Below are 17,507 nucleotides of genomic sequence, written 5' to 3' on the forward strand. Positions count from 1 at the left end.
TCGTCTTCGTTTCCTTTCGATCTGCTGCGCGGATTCCTTTGGACGATCCTCTCCTGATACTTCCTTTCCCCGACTCGCCCCTCCTCCGTGTACCTGCTGGATTGGTCTCCCCATCTTCTTCTCCCCCCCCCCCCCCCCCCCCCCCCCTCTCCCTCCTCCTCCCTCCCGCACGGTCCCTATCAACGGGCAATCGAGATGGTCGAGACCCCAGCCATGACTGGCGGTCCCATCGCCGAGGACAATATCATCAACCGTCGTGGCGGTGAGTCGATCTATCAGAGCTGCGTCAACCTCAAGAAGCGACTGGCCGAGCTCCCGTCTTTCCGACCCCACCTGGAGGAACGAGAACGGATCGATCAAGAGCAGGGGAACACCGACCCGGTCGCGTCGCTATGGAATCTACTCCGCGAGGGTTTTCCTCTCTTGACCATCTTCAATTCCTCCGACCCTGAGGAGTTCCTGGAGGTCGACCCGGCCAAGGTCCCCGAGGCCAAGCGCCCCAAGGCCGCCACCTTCAAGTTCCTGCAGGCTTCCCTGCAGGAGCTAGCCTTCCCCCAGCCGGATTGCTTTCTCATTACCGATCTGTACGGGGAGAGTACCACCGGGTTCATTAAAGCGATCAAGATGGTCAACAAGGTCATGGATATCCTCGAGATGCAGGGCAAGCTCCAACGTCCGTCCGAGGACCCTGCCGCCACGCCCGCCCAGGGCGCCGTTAAACTCACCAAGCGAGAGCATATCCTCAAGGAGTTGCTAGAGACCGAGCGCGACTACGTTCACCACCTGCAGAATCTCCAGGCGCTGAAGAAGGAATTGGAGGAGACCGGCGCGCTGACCGGGGACGCCAGCCATCAAATCTTCTTGAACCTCAACAACCTGCTCGACTTCGCCCAACGCTTCCTGATCCGTATCGAGCAACACTACGCCCTCCCTGAAGACCGACAGAACTGGGGCGCGCTATTCATGCAGCACGAAGACGCCTTGCGACAATATGAGCCCTTCATCGCCAACCAGATGCGTTGCGACGCCGCCTGCCAGCAGGAATGGGATAAGATTCGCATGGCCCCGCGTTCCTTGGATCTCCAACAGATGGTCGCTCAGCCCGCCACCCTCAATAGTTTCTTCGTCAAGCCCTTTCAACGGCTGACCAAGTACCCCTTGATGCTATCGGTGAGGACACTCCCCTTTCCCCCTCTATCGCCGTGCGCGCCCGCGCTAACGGGTGCATTAGGAACTGCGCAAACAGCTCGAAGACCCCGACCTCCAGAACGACATCACGGGAGCGATCGACGCCATCCAGGTCGTGCTCGACTCGGCCAACGATGCCATCGACAAGGAACACCTCGCCACCGCATTCACCGAGCTGGACGAACGGGTGGACGATTGGAAGTCGTTGAAGATTGATTCGTTCGGGGCGTTGCTTCGCTATGGCACCTATTCGGTCGTGAAGGGGGACAATGGCAAGGATTCGGAGCGCGAGGTGGGTCTTCCCCCCGGGAATCTCATGGACCTGTGTCCGGGGACCGTCGAGTCGTTCTCCCTGCTGACTCTCTGGGCTCTCCGCAGTATCATATCTACCTCTTCGAACGGATTCTCCTCTGCTGCAAAGACATCAACCCCAACAAACAAAAGGCCAAATTGACGATCAGCAAAGACAAACCGGCGGGCCCGATCAAAGGCAAACCCCGCCTCCAGCTCAAAGGACGCATCTATATGGCGAACGTGACCGACATCCTCTGCTCCCAAAAGCCTGGTAAGCCGCCCCCTCCCCGCCTTTTCCACACCACCTGTCCTCCGGATTTCTAACCAACTCGCGGTGGTAGGCTCCTATCGGATTCAGATCTTCTGGAAGGGCGATCCGGGCGTCGTGGACAACTTCGTCATCCGCTACCAGAACGAGGATACCATGAGCAAGTGGTACAAGGACATCGACAACCAACGCCAGATCCAGGTGGAGCATCGCAGCACGCGCAGCACCGGAACCTCGGAGACCGAGTTCACCTACATGAAGAGCATGACGAATATCCCCAACCCCTACCAACAGGAGTATGACGCCGAGGAGTCGGCCACCAAGGAAGCCGGGTTCTTCTCGGAATTCCCCATGAGCCGCAACGCCTCCAGCACGAGCCTCCGGACCCGGTCCGCCACCGGGGGTAGCGGCGGCGCCGCCGGTCCCGCCATGTCAGTCAATCGTCCGCCCCGCGGGTACCCTGTACCGGACCCGAACCTCGCGGTCCACACCCAATTCCCGGGGAGCGGCGGGATGTCGCCGATCGAGAAGAATGCCAACTCGTACTTCTCCCCCGTCGCCGAAACGCCGTCCACGCGGTCCAGCTCCCAGTCCACCGCGTTCAGCTACAGTCGCCAGGGAACCCCGTCCAACGGCTGGACGGACGAACACAACCGATACACGGCCCCCGCCCTCTCCCGGGGGATGTCCCGGGATGGGTCGGCCCCGACTCATTACGTGAACGGGGTGCCGAACGGGCGGAGCACCCAGCGCCCGTCGCTGCCCCCCATGCCCGGGGCGGGGCAGACCGCCAACGGCATGGCGCAGCAGCGCATGCGGTCGGCCAGCAGCCCGGACATCCACAACCACGCCCACAACCCGGAGTCCCGCCGGTACATGGGGGCACACACGATGCAGACGGTGGACAACGTGCCCGTGCCGCCGATCCCGGCCCACATGGCCAGCATGAAGGCACCCGTCAACCGGAGTCAGAACAGCTCGCCCACCAACGTCCACCTCCCCGTCCGCGGGGGCCCGCCGGCCCCGGCCACCCATTTCCACGAGCCGCAGTACGCGGACAATCGCCCTGTGGGCCCAGCGGCGGACGCGCCGACGTCGCCCCTCAGTCGCGATCCGGAGGAACCGATGATGCCCACTCAGCTCAAGGCCAAGGTGAACTTCGACGACAACTACGTCACGTTGGTGATCGCCAGCAACATCACGTTCCGGTCGCTGATCGACCGGGTGGATGCCAAGCTGGCCCGCTTCACCCACCGGTCGGTCGGCAACAAATCCGTGCGACTCCGGTACAAGGATGAGGATGGTGACTTTGTAACCATCGACAGCGACGAGGCCGTGCAGCTGGCCTTTATGGAGTGGCGGGAGCAGCACCGGGACATGCTTGCGCGGGGGCAGGTGGGCGAGATCCAACTGTTCTGCCAAGCCGTGGAGAATTAGGCGTGCGTGTCGGGGTGGGTGGAACCCCCCACCTCTTTTCTTCTTTCTTCCTTGTCATTCACCCCCTCCTTCCCACTCCCGATTACGATGCCCCCCCTTCTGATCTACCTTCCCTGTCCTCCCACTCGCTTGTCCGTTGGGAGGAGGGGGGAGGTATCTTATCTCCCCTCATCCCGCCCTTTTACGACGGCATCTCCCCACGACAATCCTCGGCGTCGCCTCCGGGTCGGCCCTCCTTCGCCCACATCCTCCGGGAGTGAAGGGAGCACGTCGGGGACGAACTGATCGAGGAAAGGCGTCCGGGCGGGAACGACCTTTCCATCCTTCTTCCTTTCTAGTGACACTTTTGGACCCGGAGGCGTTTTCTGCGTTTGCCTGGATCGGAACGACCCGTCTTCTGACGAGTGCGATGTGATTGATGACCTCTCCTTGTTTCTTCCTCTCCCGTTGTTCTTCTGTGCTTGGTTGGTTGATTGATTTTCTTTTTTGATTGATTCACGGCCATCGGACCCGTGACTGGAACCTGGCTAGACTGCATGTCACCCCGAGACTCGAGATACGCTGTACAGAGAGTCGATGCGTATCCAGGGCTGGTGTGCCCCTGGCGGGCGGGATTGTCCATGTGGTGTGGGAAGTTGATGACTCCGAGAGTGTCTTGATGATTTACTTAGACTTGCTGAATATCCCGCTATCTATTTTTTTTTATTTCTTTTCTTCTACTTCTCTTTATACCCGCTGGGTTGATTTGACTTGTGTATTGACCTTAATTTTGGGGAATCAACGATCTACCAACCTTCCTGTTGATTGGGAGGATCTAGGATACCATGATTGACCCAATCCAACGGTCAAGCTCTTCTAGAAGAAGGACGGCGTCCCTGTCCCTGGTTGGATCCTGATCGGGAAGAGTGGGTCCTTCTTTTCCTTGGGTGAGAGCTTGGGGAAAGACCTCCGGCATGGAACCGGGACCAGGGGATCCATCTGCGCCATGAGTTAGTTATCTAGTTAGACTGGTCTCGTTTCACAACCATAGAAAATCATCATCCATTAGATCGATATATCCATCTTCAAGACTTCCTCCTGAGTATTGCCGATTATCCGACCTTCCCAGAAAGACAACTAGCCACGAACCACTCATATAAATAGATTGCGTAGGGCGTTTCAGACGACGCTAAGCCTTTGCGTTGGTGAAGTGTTATTTATGAGGGGGAGAGAGAGAGAGACCTAAGTGTCTCCACAGTGTCCACTGTCGATCGAAGATGCGGTCTAGGTGCGGCATTTTTCCTATCTTGGATGGTTCTTTTTGGATTTTTCTGGATTTTTTTTTTTTGCCCCATGATGACGACTTGCCTTGTTTGGGTTATTATGACTATTGGGGATTCTGCTGACGGTCTCCTGGATTTGATCAGTCAGTTAGTTAGTCCTATGAGGCAATTCACGTCGGAGGAGGAGGAGGATCAGGGGGAGGGTTTTACTTTGCGGCATTTACGGCGCTGCATCGTGGTCGTAACGACGAAGGAAAGGAGGGAAAGAGGAGAATAATATGGCTCAGCATCAATCGGTCTATCAGATCTATTAATATCAAAATAGAGGAGGAGGAATTGGAGGTATACAAAAGGCTGGCGAGTCCCTCTTGACTCGCTTATCCTGATTTCTTCTTCCCCTCTTTATCGGACTTGCCCCTCATCTTTTCTTCTCTCTCTCTGTCGGTCTGTCTGTCTGTGTTTGTGTCTACTGCCACTTCCATAGCCATACTGTTTACATTGCTATATAATCCATCGCATCTTTCTATACCATCATGTCTTTCTCCGGACGTCGCGTGAGCATCTTGCGTCCTTCCAATCGTCGCTTCTCGGCGGCAAAGGAATTGTCCGAGAATGGTCTGTCCCTCCTGTTCTTTTCTTCTGATTTTCCCTCCTTGTATTTCTTATCACCTGTCTGACTATTCGACTAACTGAAATCTCAAAGAGCTCCGCTCCGAAACCCACCGTCAATTCCGTTCCGCCCACGAAGGCCACCGCCCCCACGCCGGCCTCGACGCCTCGCGTGCCTCTACCGGCGTCGTCTGGTGTACCGAACGCGCCTCCGAACACGGCTACCTCGAGGACCCCACCGGCTGGGCCAATCTCGGCCAGGGCGCCCCCGAAGCCGACGACGAGATCGAGGGCAGCTTCCCCCGTCCGACCAGTATCCCGATCACTTCGGCCGCGCGCGAGTACGGCCCGACCGCCGGCATCAAGCCGTTGCGCGCGGCGGTCGCCCGTCTTTACAATGAGCACTATCGGCAGGGGAAGACGAGCCAGTATACGTGGGAGAATGTCTGCATTGTGCCTGGTGGGCGGGCGGGGTTGATTCGTATTGCTGCGATCTTGGGCAATTCGTATCTGTCGTTTCCTATTCCTGATTATTCGGCTTATTCGGAGATGTTGAGTTTGTTTAAGAATGTAAGTGTGAACCTGGAGGATCCTTCCATTGAGATTGAGAGGGTGGGAGAACTGACGGTTTAGATCGCTCCTATCCCTATGCCCCTCGCCGAAGAAGACCACTATCATATCCACCCCGACAAGATCGCCGAGGAGATCGCTCGTGGTACCTCTGTCATTCTCACCTCCAACCCCCGTAACCCGACGGGTCACTTCGTCTCCCATGAGGAGCTGGCGCGCATCCAGGATATCTGTCGGGATCGCGCAACGCTGATTTTGGATGAGTTCTACGGCGGATACAACTACACGACGGACTGTGATGGCTCGACGATCAGCGGTGCGGCGAACGTGGAGGATGTCAACAAGGATGGTTTGTCCCCTCTGAGCCCCGATCCCCCCAATTTACAGAATCTGGCCGGCTAACTCTTATAGATGTCCTTCTGATCGACGGTCTCACCAAGCGCTTCCGTCTCCCCGGATGGCGCATCGCGTGGGTGGTCGGTCCCAAGGAGTTCATCGACGCCCTGGGCTCAGCCGGCTCCTACCTCGACGGCGGCGCCAACGCCCCCTTCCAAGAGGCCGCCATCCCCATGATGGAGCCCGATCTGGTGCGATCGGAGATGAAAGCGCTGCAGCAGCACTTCCGCGTGAAGCGCGACTTCGTCCTGAAGCGTCTGCACGAGATCGGCTTCCGCGTCAAGGACGTCCCCGAAGCGACCTTCTACATCTGGCTCGACCTGACCTCGCTGGACCCGCCCCTGCCGCGCGAGGCCAACATCTCCGACGGCCTGAACTTCTTCACGGCCCTCCTGACCGAGAAGGTCATCGTCGTGCCTGGCATCTTCTTCGATCTGAACCCGGCTAAGCGACGTGACCTCTTCGACAGCCCGTGCCACCACTTTGTGCGTCTGAGCTATGGGCCCAAGATGGATGTGCTGAAGCGCGGTCTCAATGGCATTGAGCGGGTGGTGCGCCGCGCGCGGGGGGAGTCGTTTGGGCCGCACTGGGAGGATGAAGTTGCTGTGTCGGATGATTAATTTCTTTTTTCTCCTGTCCTCTTTCTTTTGTCCTTTTTCTTTCTTTTCTTTCTTCAACTTGATACACCACATTTTCAGCGTAGAGCATAGTGTTGATTGCTGGAAATAAATACGTTGATTTTATCGATCAATAGTTATCCACGTAAGCAGCGGAGCTGTCCTAGCTCACAAGCACGTGACCCTGTCAACCATCAACTCCACCCGCTCATCTCCTTTCTCCCCTCTCCTTTCCCTCCCATGCGCCAAACCAGCCAAAACCATGCGCAGCATGAAGCGTCGACGATGTCCTGGAACCTGGAACGCGCGCTGAACTACACCGTCTTCGTCGTCCTGGCCGTGATCCTCTTCTGCCTGGTGCTCCTGACCCCATCAGACGCCATCTACCAGTGCTACGTCACGCAGCGCCTGACAAACATCTTCATCATAACCGGCGGCTACATAGTGACCTTCCTCCTAACGGCGCTCATCTACGCGACCCGCATCTACACAAACCGCAACGTGCTGTCCGGCATCCCGAAGGCATGGATCCCGATTGAAAAAGAGGACGTCGGCAAGAGCGTCCGCCGTCTCGTCGTGGAAGGTCTCGCCCGCAGCGCTATCATCGCGTACCAGGCTCGTCCGCGCGATCCAGCCGCTGACGCCGAAGTGGACGCCTTCGACGACTACCCGATGCTGCAGATCGACGCCGCCCGGCCGCCTTGGGGCGCCGTCGAACACCCGGGCTGGTCGGCGCCTCATTCGCCCGATCTGCCTGATTTACCGTACCGCACTGTCGTGCAGGAACTCCCGCATTTGATCGAGGCGAAGGCCGTCTCGCTCGCCCCGCCTGATCCGTTCTTCCTCGCGACTACCCGCCCCGGTCGTCCGTATCCTCCAGGCCGATCTCTCCACCCGTCTTCTGCCCACGGCAATGACAACGACACAGAACAGTCCATCCCAGATACACGCGTCGTGGACGTCCTCCGCCGACCGGCGGCGATGGGGCTCCGCGAGTACCTCCAGCGCCTGGCGCAGCTGGACGTGCTACACCCTGCGGAAATCGGGGCCGAGTTTCTGGGTCTATACGAGCGGGCGCGGTTCTCGGCGCACGCGCTGCACGAGGCGGAGTTCCGCTCGCTGATGCATGTCTTTGCGGATTTGCTGCGGGGTATGCGGCTCGCGGACCCGGCGGCTGTCGAGGGCGAGATTTACGGAGGTGGTAGTTCGCACGTGGATAGCGAGTCGCTGATTGGTCCGTCTGACGAGGAGGGCGAGACGGATGCGATGGAGTATAGGGGTGGAGGTGAGGCGTCGAGGCCGTCGGATGCGTCGTCGGCGTGGGATGATGGACGCTCGGTTTATGCGACGCCGGTTGAGAGGAGTAGTTCGCGGTGGGGTTCGCGGCAGGGTCAGAATCAATCTCAGGCTCCGGCTCAGGCTCAGGCTCAGGCCCAAAGGCTGCGGCCGCAGAGCTCGACGCAGTCGCTGCGACGGATGCAGTCTGGGTCTAGCTCTGGGAGTGTGATTCATTTAGTGGAGACGCGGGATGCGTCGGAACTGCCTTATGCATATGGGTAGTGAGGTTTATACAGGTAGCATAATATTCATACGGTGATAGCATAATCTTAATATGGGATAGCATAATAGTAATACGGCTGATAGCACAAAGGTAATTATGAGTTGTATTCTAGTTAAGCGTAATAGATATGCGTGTATTTTAAGTTAGCATTCCTTCACAAAAATGCTATGCTATGCTATGCTGATTAGCTCCGGAGCAGGCGGAAGCGTTCCGAGATTGATAAGATGCCTTGGCGTAACTCATCATCGGGTATAACATTACCCAGATTTCCTTCCCCTACACCTACCTCCGCCTCACCTCACCTCACCTATACACATACACAGCTACACAGCATAGACAAAACCACCCACCCCTCCCCTCCCCCGAAAGAATCAACGAAAATGGACCTCCTCCGCCGCGGCGCCTCCCTCCTCACCCCCACCCCAAGCCCAAGTCCCACCCCCGCCAGAAAAGACACCCCCCCAAAAACCTCAGACGACTTCTCCAAAGCCCCCTCGCCAGAAAAACTCTTCCACCAAACAACCGCCAGCTCCGACGGCGAAGAATGCCTCCACGACTGCTCCTCCTGCACAATCAAGTACCCCGCGCGCTTCGACGTCGACCAGGAAGACGAGGTGTACGGGAATGTCGACGGGTGGGCGACGCATGCGCTCGTCGCGACGGGCAAGACGGACTGGGTGAGGGATGTTGCGGATGAGGAGGGGAGTGTGATGGAGGCTGTTGAGAAGGGGGGGTTGGTTCCGGAGAATGGGGTGTGTATTTCCCCTTTTGTTTCCCCCTTCTTTTCCCCCTACATGAGAAGAAAATAACTTCCATGAGGAAGAAAAGAAGAAAAAAAAAAAAAAAAACTAACAAGAGTGATGATCCAGAAACTCAAACTCTCCGCCTCCAACATCCCCGTCCCAGACGAATACCACTCCCACGAAAAAGGCGCCCAGCCCACAACCGTCCTCCTCCTCCCTGCGTTCCAGGTAATCGAGCACGTCACGCCCGTGCTGGCCCCCGCTCTCATCAAACACATTATCAGCAAGGCGCCGACGACAACTACCCCGTTGGTGCAACAGCCCGCGCCTCCTACATCGTTTCCGCCTACAGAAGGACAAGAACTCGAAGGACAACTGCAAACCCACCCCTCCCCCCACGCCGCAATCATCCTCCTCTGCTCGCAGCGCACGCGCGACGCCCGCTGTGGGCAGTCTGCGCCTCTTATCCGCCGCGAGCTGGAGCGGCATTTACGCCCGCTTGGCCTGTACAGAGACATGCACGATGAGCGCCCCGGGGGCGTCGGGATCTACTTCATCAGTCATGTGGGGGGGCATAAGTATTCGGCGAATATGATTGTCTATCGGAGGAGGGATTTCGATTGGTATAAGCGGTCTGATGGGGAGAAGGCTGAGGGGGGGAAGACTGAAGGAGGGGAATACGATGAAGGCGCTGCGCAGGGAATCTGGTTGGCGAGGGTTAGGCCCGAGGATTGTGAGAATATCGTGCGGTATACGGTTTTGCAGGGGAAGGTTGTTAAGGCGGAGAGGCAGCTGAGGGGAGGGTTTGATCGGGAGAGGGGGTTGATCAGTTGGTAATTTTTTACTCTTTTTCTCTTGTTTCTTTTTTCTTCTATATATTTTACATATTGGGTCTGTTGGATTGTGGTGGCTAGATGGATATATTGCTGATAGATGGTTTGATCTACTTGGATTTATCTGCTATCTTTATCTTACTTTCGCTCTTCTACTTCTATCTTCCACTTCTACCTCAATCAACATTACATATACAAATGGTCTCCCCTGTGATATAGACTAAGTGACCTCTGATGTTTGAACGTTGATTCTAGTATTGGTTAGTACAACATCTACTCGATATCAATAATTCAGACAAAGTACCATATCCTCGAGTAGAGTAATTTATATTCAATGAATGGCAAGTCTGAGCGTATCCAACTCCAACCACACCCCATATGTATAGTAGAATTACAACCTCGCCAACCGCCCACCCGACTCCAACACCGCCAAATGCTCCAGCGAGATATCCTTAATAGTCCGACACCTGCACCAGTCAGCTTCAAAAAGAACATAGAATAACACCGGTAGAAAACCCACCCAGTCAACATCATCGTCCTCTTCAACTCCTCGCGAATCAACCGAATCGCCAGATCTACTCCCCTTTCCCCGTCATACTATAGTATCCACATCAGCCTAGACTCCTCCAGCATAAGGACAAAAAAAAGGAAAGAAAATAAAGAAAAGAAAAGAAAGAAAGAGAGAAATACAGCCAACCCCCAAATAGCCACCCTCCCCACAAAACAAAACTCCGCCCCCAACGCCAACGCCTTAAACACGTCCGCCCCGCGCCGAATGCCCCCATCAAACGCAATAGGGATCTTCCCCCGCGCGACAGGCGCACACAAACGCAGGACGTCCAACGCAGCGGGGACACCGTCTAGCTGACGCCCGCCGTGATTGGATATGATGATGCCGTCGAGTTTGTGGTCGATGGCGAGCTGGGTGTCGGCGGGGGTGTATACTGGTTGCTTCTTTCTCAGTATCCGTCTATATTGCGGAGGTATGGTGTGATGTGGCGTCATTATGGGGAGAGATGGGAGGGGCCTGATGATACGTACCACCTTTCAACCAGATCTCCATCTGAGTGTGTTGTCGTAGCCATGGGATCGTCTCGTCCCAGGTGATTGTCGGGTCTGGGGTTACGGCTTTCAAGCCCGGTTCGTGCTCTGACTCCGCTAGGACGGGGAACTCCATGTCCGGTGGGAAGCTGAAGCGGTTGCGGCTGTCGCTGAGCCTGTTGCCGAGGATGGGGAGGTCGACGCTGACGAGGATGGCTTTGTAGCCTGCTCCTATATTTCCATTATTATGAATACTCCCATGCAAACCTTGGAAGGAACAGGAAGAAAAGAAGAAGAAGAAGAAGGATACGCTCAGCCCGCTCAATCACTCCCCGCGTCACCTCCCTATCCCGAAAGAATGACACCTGCATCGCATACGCTTTCCATCCCCGGGCTTGTCCCTGGGCAATGACATCCTCCACGCCCGACGTAGCCCACGACGACAGACACATGGGAATGCCGTTCGAGGCGGCCGCGCGCGAAGTCGCCAGCTCGCCGTCGAAATGGGCCAGTCTGTGTGCGGCAGTTGGGGCGAATCCAAACGGGAGGGCGACGTCTTCGCCAAAGATGCGCGTCGTGGTGTCGATGGGATCGACGTTGCGGAGGATGCGTGGGAGGAGGCGGTAGCGGGTGAAGGCGGATTCGTTGTCGTGGAGGGTTTGGAGGTCGTCGGCGCCGAGGTTGTAGTATTCTTTCCTTGATTCTTAGTATGGGGTAGTATATCGCGTGTGGAGTTGAGGCACCTCGTGTGGTAGGGGAGAATCTCTTCTCTGCTTCATTTTTCAGGTCCGCGATGGTGAAGACGGGGCTGGGGATGGTCATTTTGTTGGGTGAACAATTCGATAGCCAAACTTGAGAGAAGATGTAAATCTGGATATAGATATAGATATGAACAGGTCGATATGATACAATGGCTCAAGATCAGGATCACCTACTATACCCATACCCAAAAGTCCTAAAGATACCCCGCTGATAACAATCCAACCCCTCCTAACAGACACTCCTCACGATCCCCTCAACTCGCCATGGATCGCATTCCGCCCCCGCAACCCCCGGCCACACGTACCCATCAAACTGCTACCACGACTGTTTACGCTTATCCTCACGCCACACGGACAGCCCCGCAATCAATGCCCTCGCCCAGCCCCGTCGCTGCTCCCCGCTGATACAACCGGCTCGTAGTTTCAGCAGAGAATAGATAATAAAAAAAAGACCTGGTATTGCTCGCGGGTTCACGAATCCTGGATGGTGAAAATGCTGGATGGTTGGTTGCGCGACCTGCTAGTAACCCTCGGATTGTTTCGTGCGTCCATCTTTCTGAGCTCTTCCAGGAATACTCGAAATGTGTCGACATGGGCCTGCAAAACATGTCCCAGTATGGTCTGGATGACTCGAAGTATGCTATGCTTGAATTATGACCCGTGTTCGACAGGAACCGCATTCGCATTCAGTGATAACAGCTGAAAGATTACTCGCCTAAGACATCAAGCGACTTCCACGAACCGATACTCGTTCCGCAGGTGACTCAAATGCAACGAGTGGGATACCGTCTCTGCTGAAACAGGCTGTCCCCAGTAGGGCCCCGCGTAGATCGACATACCAGAGACAATATCTCTAGCAGGATTTCCCGTCCGAGCTGGTAATGAGCGCGACCTGCACAGCCGCGAATCTAGAATCCGAAAGTCAGCATCCACAAGGAGCAACGAGCGGTAGCGAGAGACACTCACGCTGTAGAGGCAGCAAACATCTCAGAGCGCCTAGCCTTCACCATGAAGCCGAGGACCATGGCAAACGTGATATTGTATATAAATATGATCGCAAGTCGCAAGGGAACACTCTTCACAAAGAACAGGACAATGATAGACGATGCAGGCAGGAGCCCCGAGATGAAAATGCTGAGTGCATTGGTGAAAGACTTGATGGATTCATCGCGGTAGAGGTAAGCTCCTATCTCTGGATCGGGGGTTTTCTGGAGTTGAGTCAGCTTTTTGAAGGATGGTCTATGAAGTTGTATAGCGTTTCTGGGAGTACCTTGAACCGGTATCCCCAGCGCTCGTGAAACCAGGGTAATGCTTTACGGTAGATCCAGCGCGTAAAGTGATCTGTTCCGTCTTGTCTTGCGAGAATGGCAACGAGGTCGTCTTGATCGTCCCATTGGTGTCTCGTACTTGGTCCGCCTTCCAGGCACCTGAGCCACTCGCGAAAACCCGCGAGTTCTGCTTCGTCGGGGCTGCGAAGTCGCATCAACTGGGATTGCTGAATCAGGGCTTCGTCTTGCTTGGGTGTTAGTTTTGAAGGCGGGAAGAGAAGCGGAAAGGGAAGCCGGGAAGAAGGAGCAAGAAAGAGCTGAGAAACATACTGTATTCTTTGAGCAGCTTGCGAATCTCCAGAAACTTCTCCCATTGCATGGAAGCATTCTCTGAATTCCCCAAGGAGCCCTTGAGATGCCCGATAGAAAACGGATAGTGTTTCTCGTTTCCGCCATCACGAGAGGCGCTGTCCCTATCGAGACTGATGATCTCTTCGAGGTCTGCTGCGAGGTCTCCCAGTTCCGCTTGGTAATAGAGTATATTTTTGGCGTTCAGTCTCGCGAACCGACGGAAAAACATCGACGGTGGGTCTGAGGCCAGAAAGGCCGCAATTCTGTCGTAGCCTGCTGCCATGTCCAATGTATGATAGAACGGATTGTAGATGATCGACCAGAGGGGGCAGCAGCGTCTACCGGAAAATGCTGCAGTCAAGCCGCGGGTTATATGCTGGGTACCGGTAGACAGCTATGTACTCGAGCCTCAGCCTATGCGAGCAGAATAAGACCGACTGGAGGAGGCGCAAGTGTCCAGTGTGTTTTTCTCTGTGGCTATGTAGTTATCGTGTTGAGATTTAAAGTTTTGTGCCGCAGACATTGTTGGTTTGATGTCGCGCTTTGCATGGTAAGCACATACAAGCGCGGTCGTTGGGCAGCAGACCGGTCCCGGTGATATTAGCAGTCTCTGACTTCTGTCCTTACCCCGTGTCTGGCTCTGGTGTACGCCGGGCAATCATCTTTATGTACTTACTCGAAGCATTAGGGAGTGTACCATCATACATGCCAATGGCAGCTGGTTATTCCGGTACTGATATCCAGCAGTTTCTGCCCCGTTCGACCAAGGGAAGCCCGTTCGATCAAGTGAGGCAATGTCCAAATGCCACTGATAGCCTTACATATTCACAGTCAGCATAATAACCCAGGACGGAAAGGCGACCTCGATATACGTGGACCATCATTTCGCCTGCGGACGCATGTCATGATGTGGTCGAATGATATGCAGCCTCCGTCGCCCTCTCTCTGTCCTATTACGTCACCAATCATTTGGGCAGCAAGTGAATGGTGTTTTTCAGCCTTGAAGGCGCGGCAAATCAGAGCCCGAGTAAAGTAGAGGGTTTTTTGGTAGTTATGTATTATGTACCATCTTATCGAGCATGTTGGATGGTGATTAGACACAACCTTAGAGTGAGATAGACAAGGAACCGGATGCCGTATTAGAACCGACTGTATGAAGCAGACCGCACTCGAGTTTGCTTGACACACATACTAAGTTCCGTTTTACGAAGCTTAAGAAGTGCAATGATGTATCTATTGTAGACCCCGTTGCCCGACATGCGATTCGATTCGGTTCGCATATTGGGACCCTTGAGAACTTAGGTCTATCACCAAATGGCAAATGAACGCCGCGCATCCCGCGTCCGCACAGCCCTCCACGGTTTCTTAGGCGATAATGAATGGCAATGGCTGAGCCAGTTCACCACGAACAGAAGATTTCCACCACGTCCAGCATATGGCTGAAGTCGTAGCGCCCCCCCTTTAACGGGCTCTTTTCGGACCGTATTGCCCACCGTCCATGAACACCGGTTCACTGATCCTTGAAACCCACTCCAGCATATCCAGATTATCTCGTTAAGCGGACCTGTCATGGCTAACCCGAAATTTTTCAAATGAACGTATTGTGTTGATATGGGCGATTTGTCGTGTAGTTTTGTTTACCCTCTAAGGAGAACGAGAAGGCACAAGAAGAAGAATAAGAATGTTGCGTCCAAAACTCCGAGATGCACGCATCCTTCCTCATAAAACAGACGCATCGCGAGGACTGTTGGAGGAAACTACGTTCCCTCGTACCGCAAGTAGATTCGTTGAAGGAATGGCGGAGACTCGTATCAGACGATGTCTCAATATGCCGGGAAAAAAAATATAAAAAAATAAATAAAAAAAAAACTCCTTTCCATATTCACGCCTTATACCGTTTTGCCAATCCATGGCAAACGAGACTCGACGTGGTTATGCATAGATTTCAAGTTCCTTGATGGTTTGTCTCCCGATCATAACATCGAAGTCGCATCCGCTGACGATTAGGAAAGACGTGAGGTAGCTGTGAGTATTACCCCAGACACACCACCGACAGTTCACTTTGCCGATTGGCTTGAGATGTGCTCGACCAGGCAGACTGAGCGGCACGGTCATGTCGCAAGGTTCCTTTTCCAACTTCAGAGACCTGAACACCTCATCATCCATGATATTGACATCGGCATCGAACTCGAGGACCAGGAAACGTCGTATCTGACTGTAGTCGGCCTTCCATATGAGAATATCCAAGACACTATCAGCAGTCTGGGTTACCGGTAGAATCCTTTGCGCTGGTTTGACGTTGCGCGGTGCAATAGCGGGCTTGTTCAAAGGTGCGCCTCGTCTCACCACCCGATCCACCGGGAGTCTCAACTCCCCTCCCCCAGCCAGATACGAAAATTGGCACCCCGAAACCCGGAAGTCGCTTCTCGAAGGCTCATCGCCACGTTCACGTTGACATGGCGAGGGCGACGAAAACCGCCGGATGCACCAACGGCAAAAATACCACCATTTCGAGTGCTCCGCGGTGGGCTCTAGTGGGGCATTCATCCCCGCTTTTTCGCCTCGATTGCGGGTGTCACTCGGGTCGTCTTGAACACCGTTCCAGTACTGTTTTGGGTTTGCCTTCGTTTTGGTGCCATGATGGTTGGGGGTTCCCTTCTGTCTGCGGGACCCGCAAATGCTTGATACTGCCAAAATTCATTAGCTTTTTTGGTTTTCCCCCCGAGTGCAAGATCATTTTATCCGGGCATAGACGCATCCTTTGCCCTTTCTTTGAAATAGATGCTGGGTAAGGGGGCGCTTACTCGATCGAGCCATCGGTGCTGTCACAGGGCATATATATCCTTCTTGTGCAGTTTGTGTAAAAGCGCCCCTGTTCTCGCCCTTTAAGCAAAAGATTGAGAGCCGCAAAAGATCTGAGGTGACAGCTCTGTATCACCTGAAGAGGACATGTGGGCGAATTGGATTTCTTCATCCCTGTTTGACTTGATATTGCCAAGCATATTTAGGTGGGGTTCCTCGGGCTACCTAAGTCAGTAAATTAATCCTGCTCACCGAGTGACGTGACTGTCGCATACCTACACCTACTGAGATACCAGGTCAGACAACAATGTTTACTTGAATAGGCAAGGTACGACCGCCGAGTCTCCATGAGGTCAAGTTTATTGGCCAGTGTCCCTAGCGTCGGGGGCGGTGTGCAGCCTGGTGGGCTGAGCTGAGGTCAAAACGCGGCCTTGAAACATGGGGACGAACACCTAGACAAAGATACAAGTAAATTCAGATGAGCTGGTTGGTTTTCTCGCATGACTGACCAACTATAATTATCTCACTAATCTTTGGCTCTCATACCAGCTGCTATGTTTATTGATTTATTGAAAGTTCGCGAATTCGATAAATCACGCTCTACACCAAGCTACATTGCCACGCTGTAGACGACATCAATCCCGATCGAAGATGGGTGGCTGGACTGGAATCTGACTGGTTCAATGCAGGCATCCTTGATCGAAAGTTCAATAAGAGGCGAACCGGGTGCCCAGTCCTCCATTGTCATGGGTTTCCCGTCCGATTGTCGTTGGCCACAAGGATCTCCCAACAAATAAGATAGGTCGCTATCTGTTGTCTTGCCGCCAGACTGAGTTGTGCGACGTATTATGCCCGTGGGGCATTGCGTCGCTGATGGTATTGTTCTCTGACAAGCGCTTTTCTTTCCTCCCTAATTTCGACCTCTTGTTGCCTTTGCCGCTCCTCATTTCTCTCCCTTCTCTCAATCTCCTCTATCCCAATAAATCCAAACTAGTGTCAGAAGACCTTCCTACTTCACGAGATTTCTCAGGTAGATTGCCCACCACTTTGGCTAAAACGTACCTCGTGTCGGTCTCGGGTAAACCATTGGCAGCCCGGGATAGCCTTGCTGATGAAAGTCGCGGTGAATGGACGAGCCCCTGCCCACCACAATCCCACACCCACGAGGTAGCCCCGCAGGAGCCGTGTCGCTGGCGGTGAATCTCTCCGCACAGATCCGGCTGCCCTTGAGGATTTGAACTTGCAGTTCGACCGATGCGTCTGCGTCTCCCGAGGAGGACACGAGCCATCTGTCCAGGTCTTGAAGCCCTTCGACCGCTGCACGGGTGATGAGGTTTGTGCCCCGCGTGTCGTCGATGACCGCGTCGAGCATGTGCGACGTGACAGACTCATTCCCGTACGGGTATACGACGATTTGACATTGCGGAAGTGGCATCTGCCGGTGTCAATGCCATCTCCATTTCCATTTGAGCTTGGGTTTGTTTGGGTTTTTTTTTTTTTTTTTTT

At 54.5% G+C, this 17,507-nt stretch overlaps 7 protein-coding genes across 7 annotated transcripts; 4 read left to right on the forward strand and 3 right to left on the reverse strand.

Moving 5' to 3' along the window:
* Positions 1 to 157: 157 nt before the first annotated feature.
* BDW47DRAFT_111017 (Rho family guanine nucleotide exchange factor CDC24) lies at positions 158 to 3,874 on the forward strand. Its single transcript, XM_024813853.1, has 4 exons — positions 158 to 1,170; positions 1,232 to 1,480; positions 1,567 to 1,753; positions 1,824 to 3,874. Exons 1-4 carry the CDS (start codon positions 196 to 198, stop codon positions 3,185 to 3,187), a joined length of 2,775 nt encoding a protein of 924 aa, XP_024669147.1. The 5' UTR covers positions 158 to 195; the 3' UTR covers positions 3,188 to 3,874.
* Positions 3,875 to 4,982: 1,108 nt separating this feature from the next.
* On the forward strand, positions 4,983 to 8,201 carry BDW47DRAFT_119823 (putative aminotransferase, classes I and II; the record flags this gene model as incomplete). Its single annotated transcript, XM_024815404.1, has 5 exons — positions 4,983 to 5,064; positions 5,153 to 5,628; positions 5,692 to 5,977; positions 6,040 to 6,631; positions 6,896 to 8,201. 5 exons carry the CDS (start codon positions 4,983 to 4,985, stop codon positions 8,199 to 8,201), a joined length of 2,742 nt encoding a protein of 913 aa, XP_024669148.1.
* A 381-nt stretch (positions 8,202 to 8,582) lies between these two features.
* Positions 8,583 to 9,782, forward strand: BDW47DRAFT_128460 (sucrase/ferredoxin-like domain-containing protein; the record flags this gene model as incomplete). The annotated part of the gene is made up of 2 exons (XM_024816851.1): positions 8,583 to 8,954; positions 9,072 to 9,782. 2 exons carry the CDS (start codon positions 8,583 to 8,585, stop codon positions 9,780 to 9,782), a joined length of 1,083 nt encoding a protein of 360 aa, XP_024669149.1.
* Positions 9,783 to 10,169: 387 nt separating this feature from the next.
* Positions 10,170 to 11,641, reverse strand: BDW47DRAFT_128461 (alpha-hydroxy acid oxidase; the record flags this gene model as incomplete). The annotated part of the gene is made up of 6 exons (XM_024816852.1): positions 10,170 to 10,245; positions 10,299 to 10,375; positions 10,469 to 10,722; positions 10,820 to 11,050; positions 11,130 to 11,510; positions 11,563 to 11,641. 6 exons carry the CDS (start codon positions 11,639 to 11,641, stop codon positions 10,170 to 10,172), a joined length of 1,098 nt encoding a protein of 365 aa, XP_024669150.1.
* Positions 11,642 to 11,735: 94 nt separating this feature from the next.
* Positions 11,736 to 14,068, reverse strand: BDW47DRAFT_111024 (uncharacterized protein). The gene is made up of 4 exons (XM_024813854.1): positions 13,179 to 14,068; positions 12,851 to 13,092; positions 12,547 to 12,788; positions 11,736 to 12,488 (listed from the first exon to the last, which is right to left on the reverse strand). Exons 1-4 carry the CDS (start codon positions 13,480 to 13,482, stop codon positions 12,434 to 12,436), a joined length of 843 nt encoding a protein of 280 aa, XP_024669151.1. The 5' UTR covers positions 13,483 to 14,068; the 3' UTR covers positions 11,736 to 12,433.
* BDW47DRAFT_68868 (uncharacterized protein) lies at positions 13,398 to 13,899 on the forward strand. Its single transcript, XM_024819617.1, has one exon. The coding sequence runs from the start codon at positions 13,492 to 13,494 to the stop codon at positions 13,795 to 13,797; it is 306 nt and encodes a 101-aa protein (XP_024669152.1). The 5' UTR covers positions 13,398 to 13,491; the 3' UTR covers positions 13,798 to 13,899.
* A 1,063-nt stretch (positions 14,069 to 15,131) lies between the features above and the next one.
* BDW47DRAFT_128463 (uncharacterized protein) lies at positions 15,132 to 17,436 on the reverse strand (the record flags this gene model as incomplete). The annotated part of the gene is made up of 2 exons (XM_024816853.1): positions 15,132 to 15,886; positions 17,064 to 17,436. The coding sequence occupies 2 exons, from the start codon at positions 17,434 to 17,436 to the stop codon at positions 15,132 to 15,134; spliced, it is 1,128 nt and encodes a 375-aa protein (XP_024669153.1).
* Between the last annotated feature and the right edge of the window lie 71 nt (positions 17,437 to 17,507).

The sequence above is a fragment of the Aspergillus candidus genome (assembly GCF_002847045.1).
Source record: "Aspergillus candidus strain CBS 102.13 unplaced genomic scaffold BDW47scaffold_51, whole genome shotgun sequence".
Classification (NCBI taxonomy): Eukaryota; Fungi; Ascomycota; class Eurotiomycetes; order Eurotiales; family Aspergillaceae; genus Aspergillus; species Aspergillus candidus.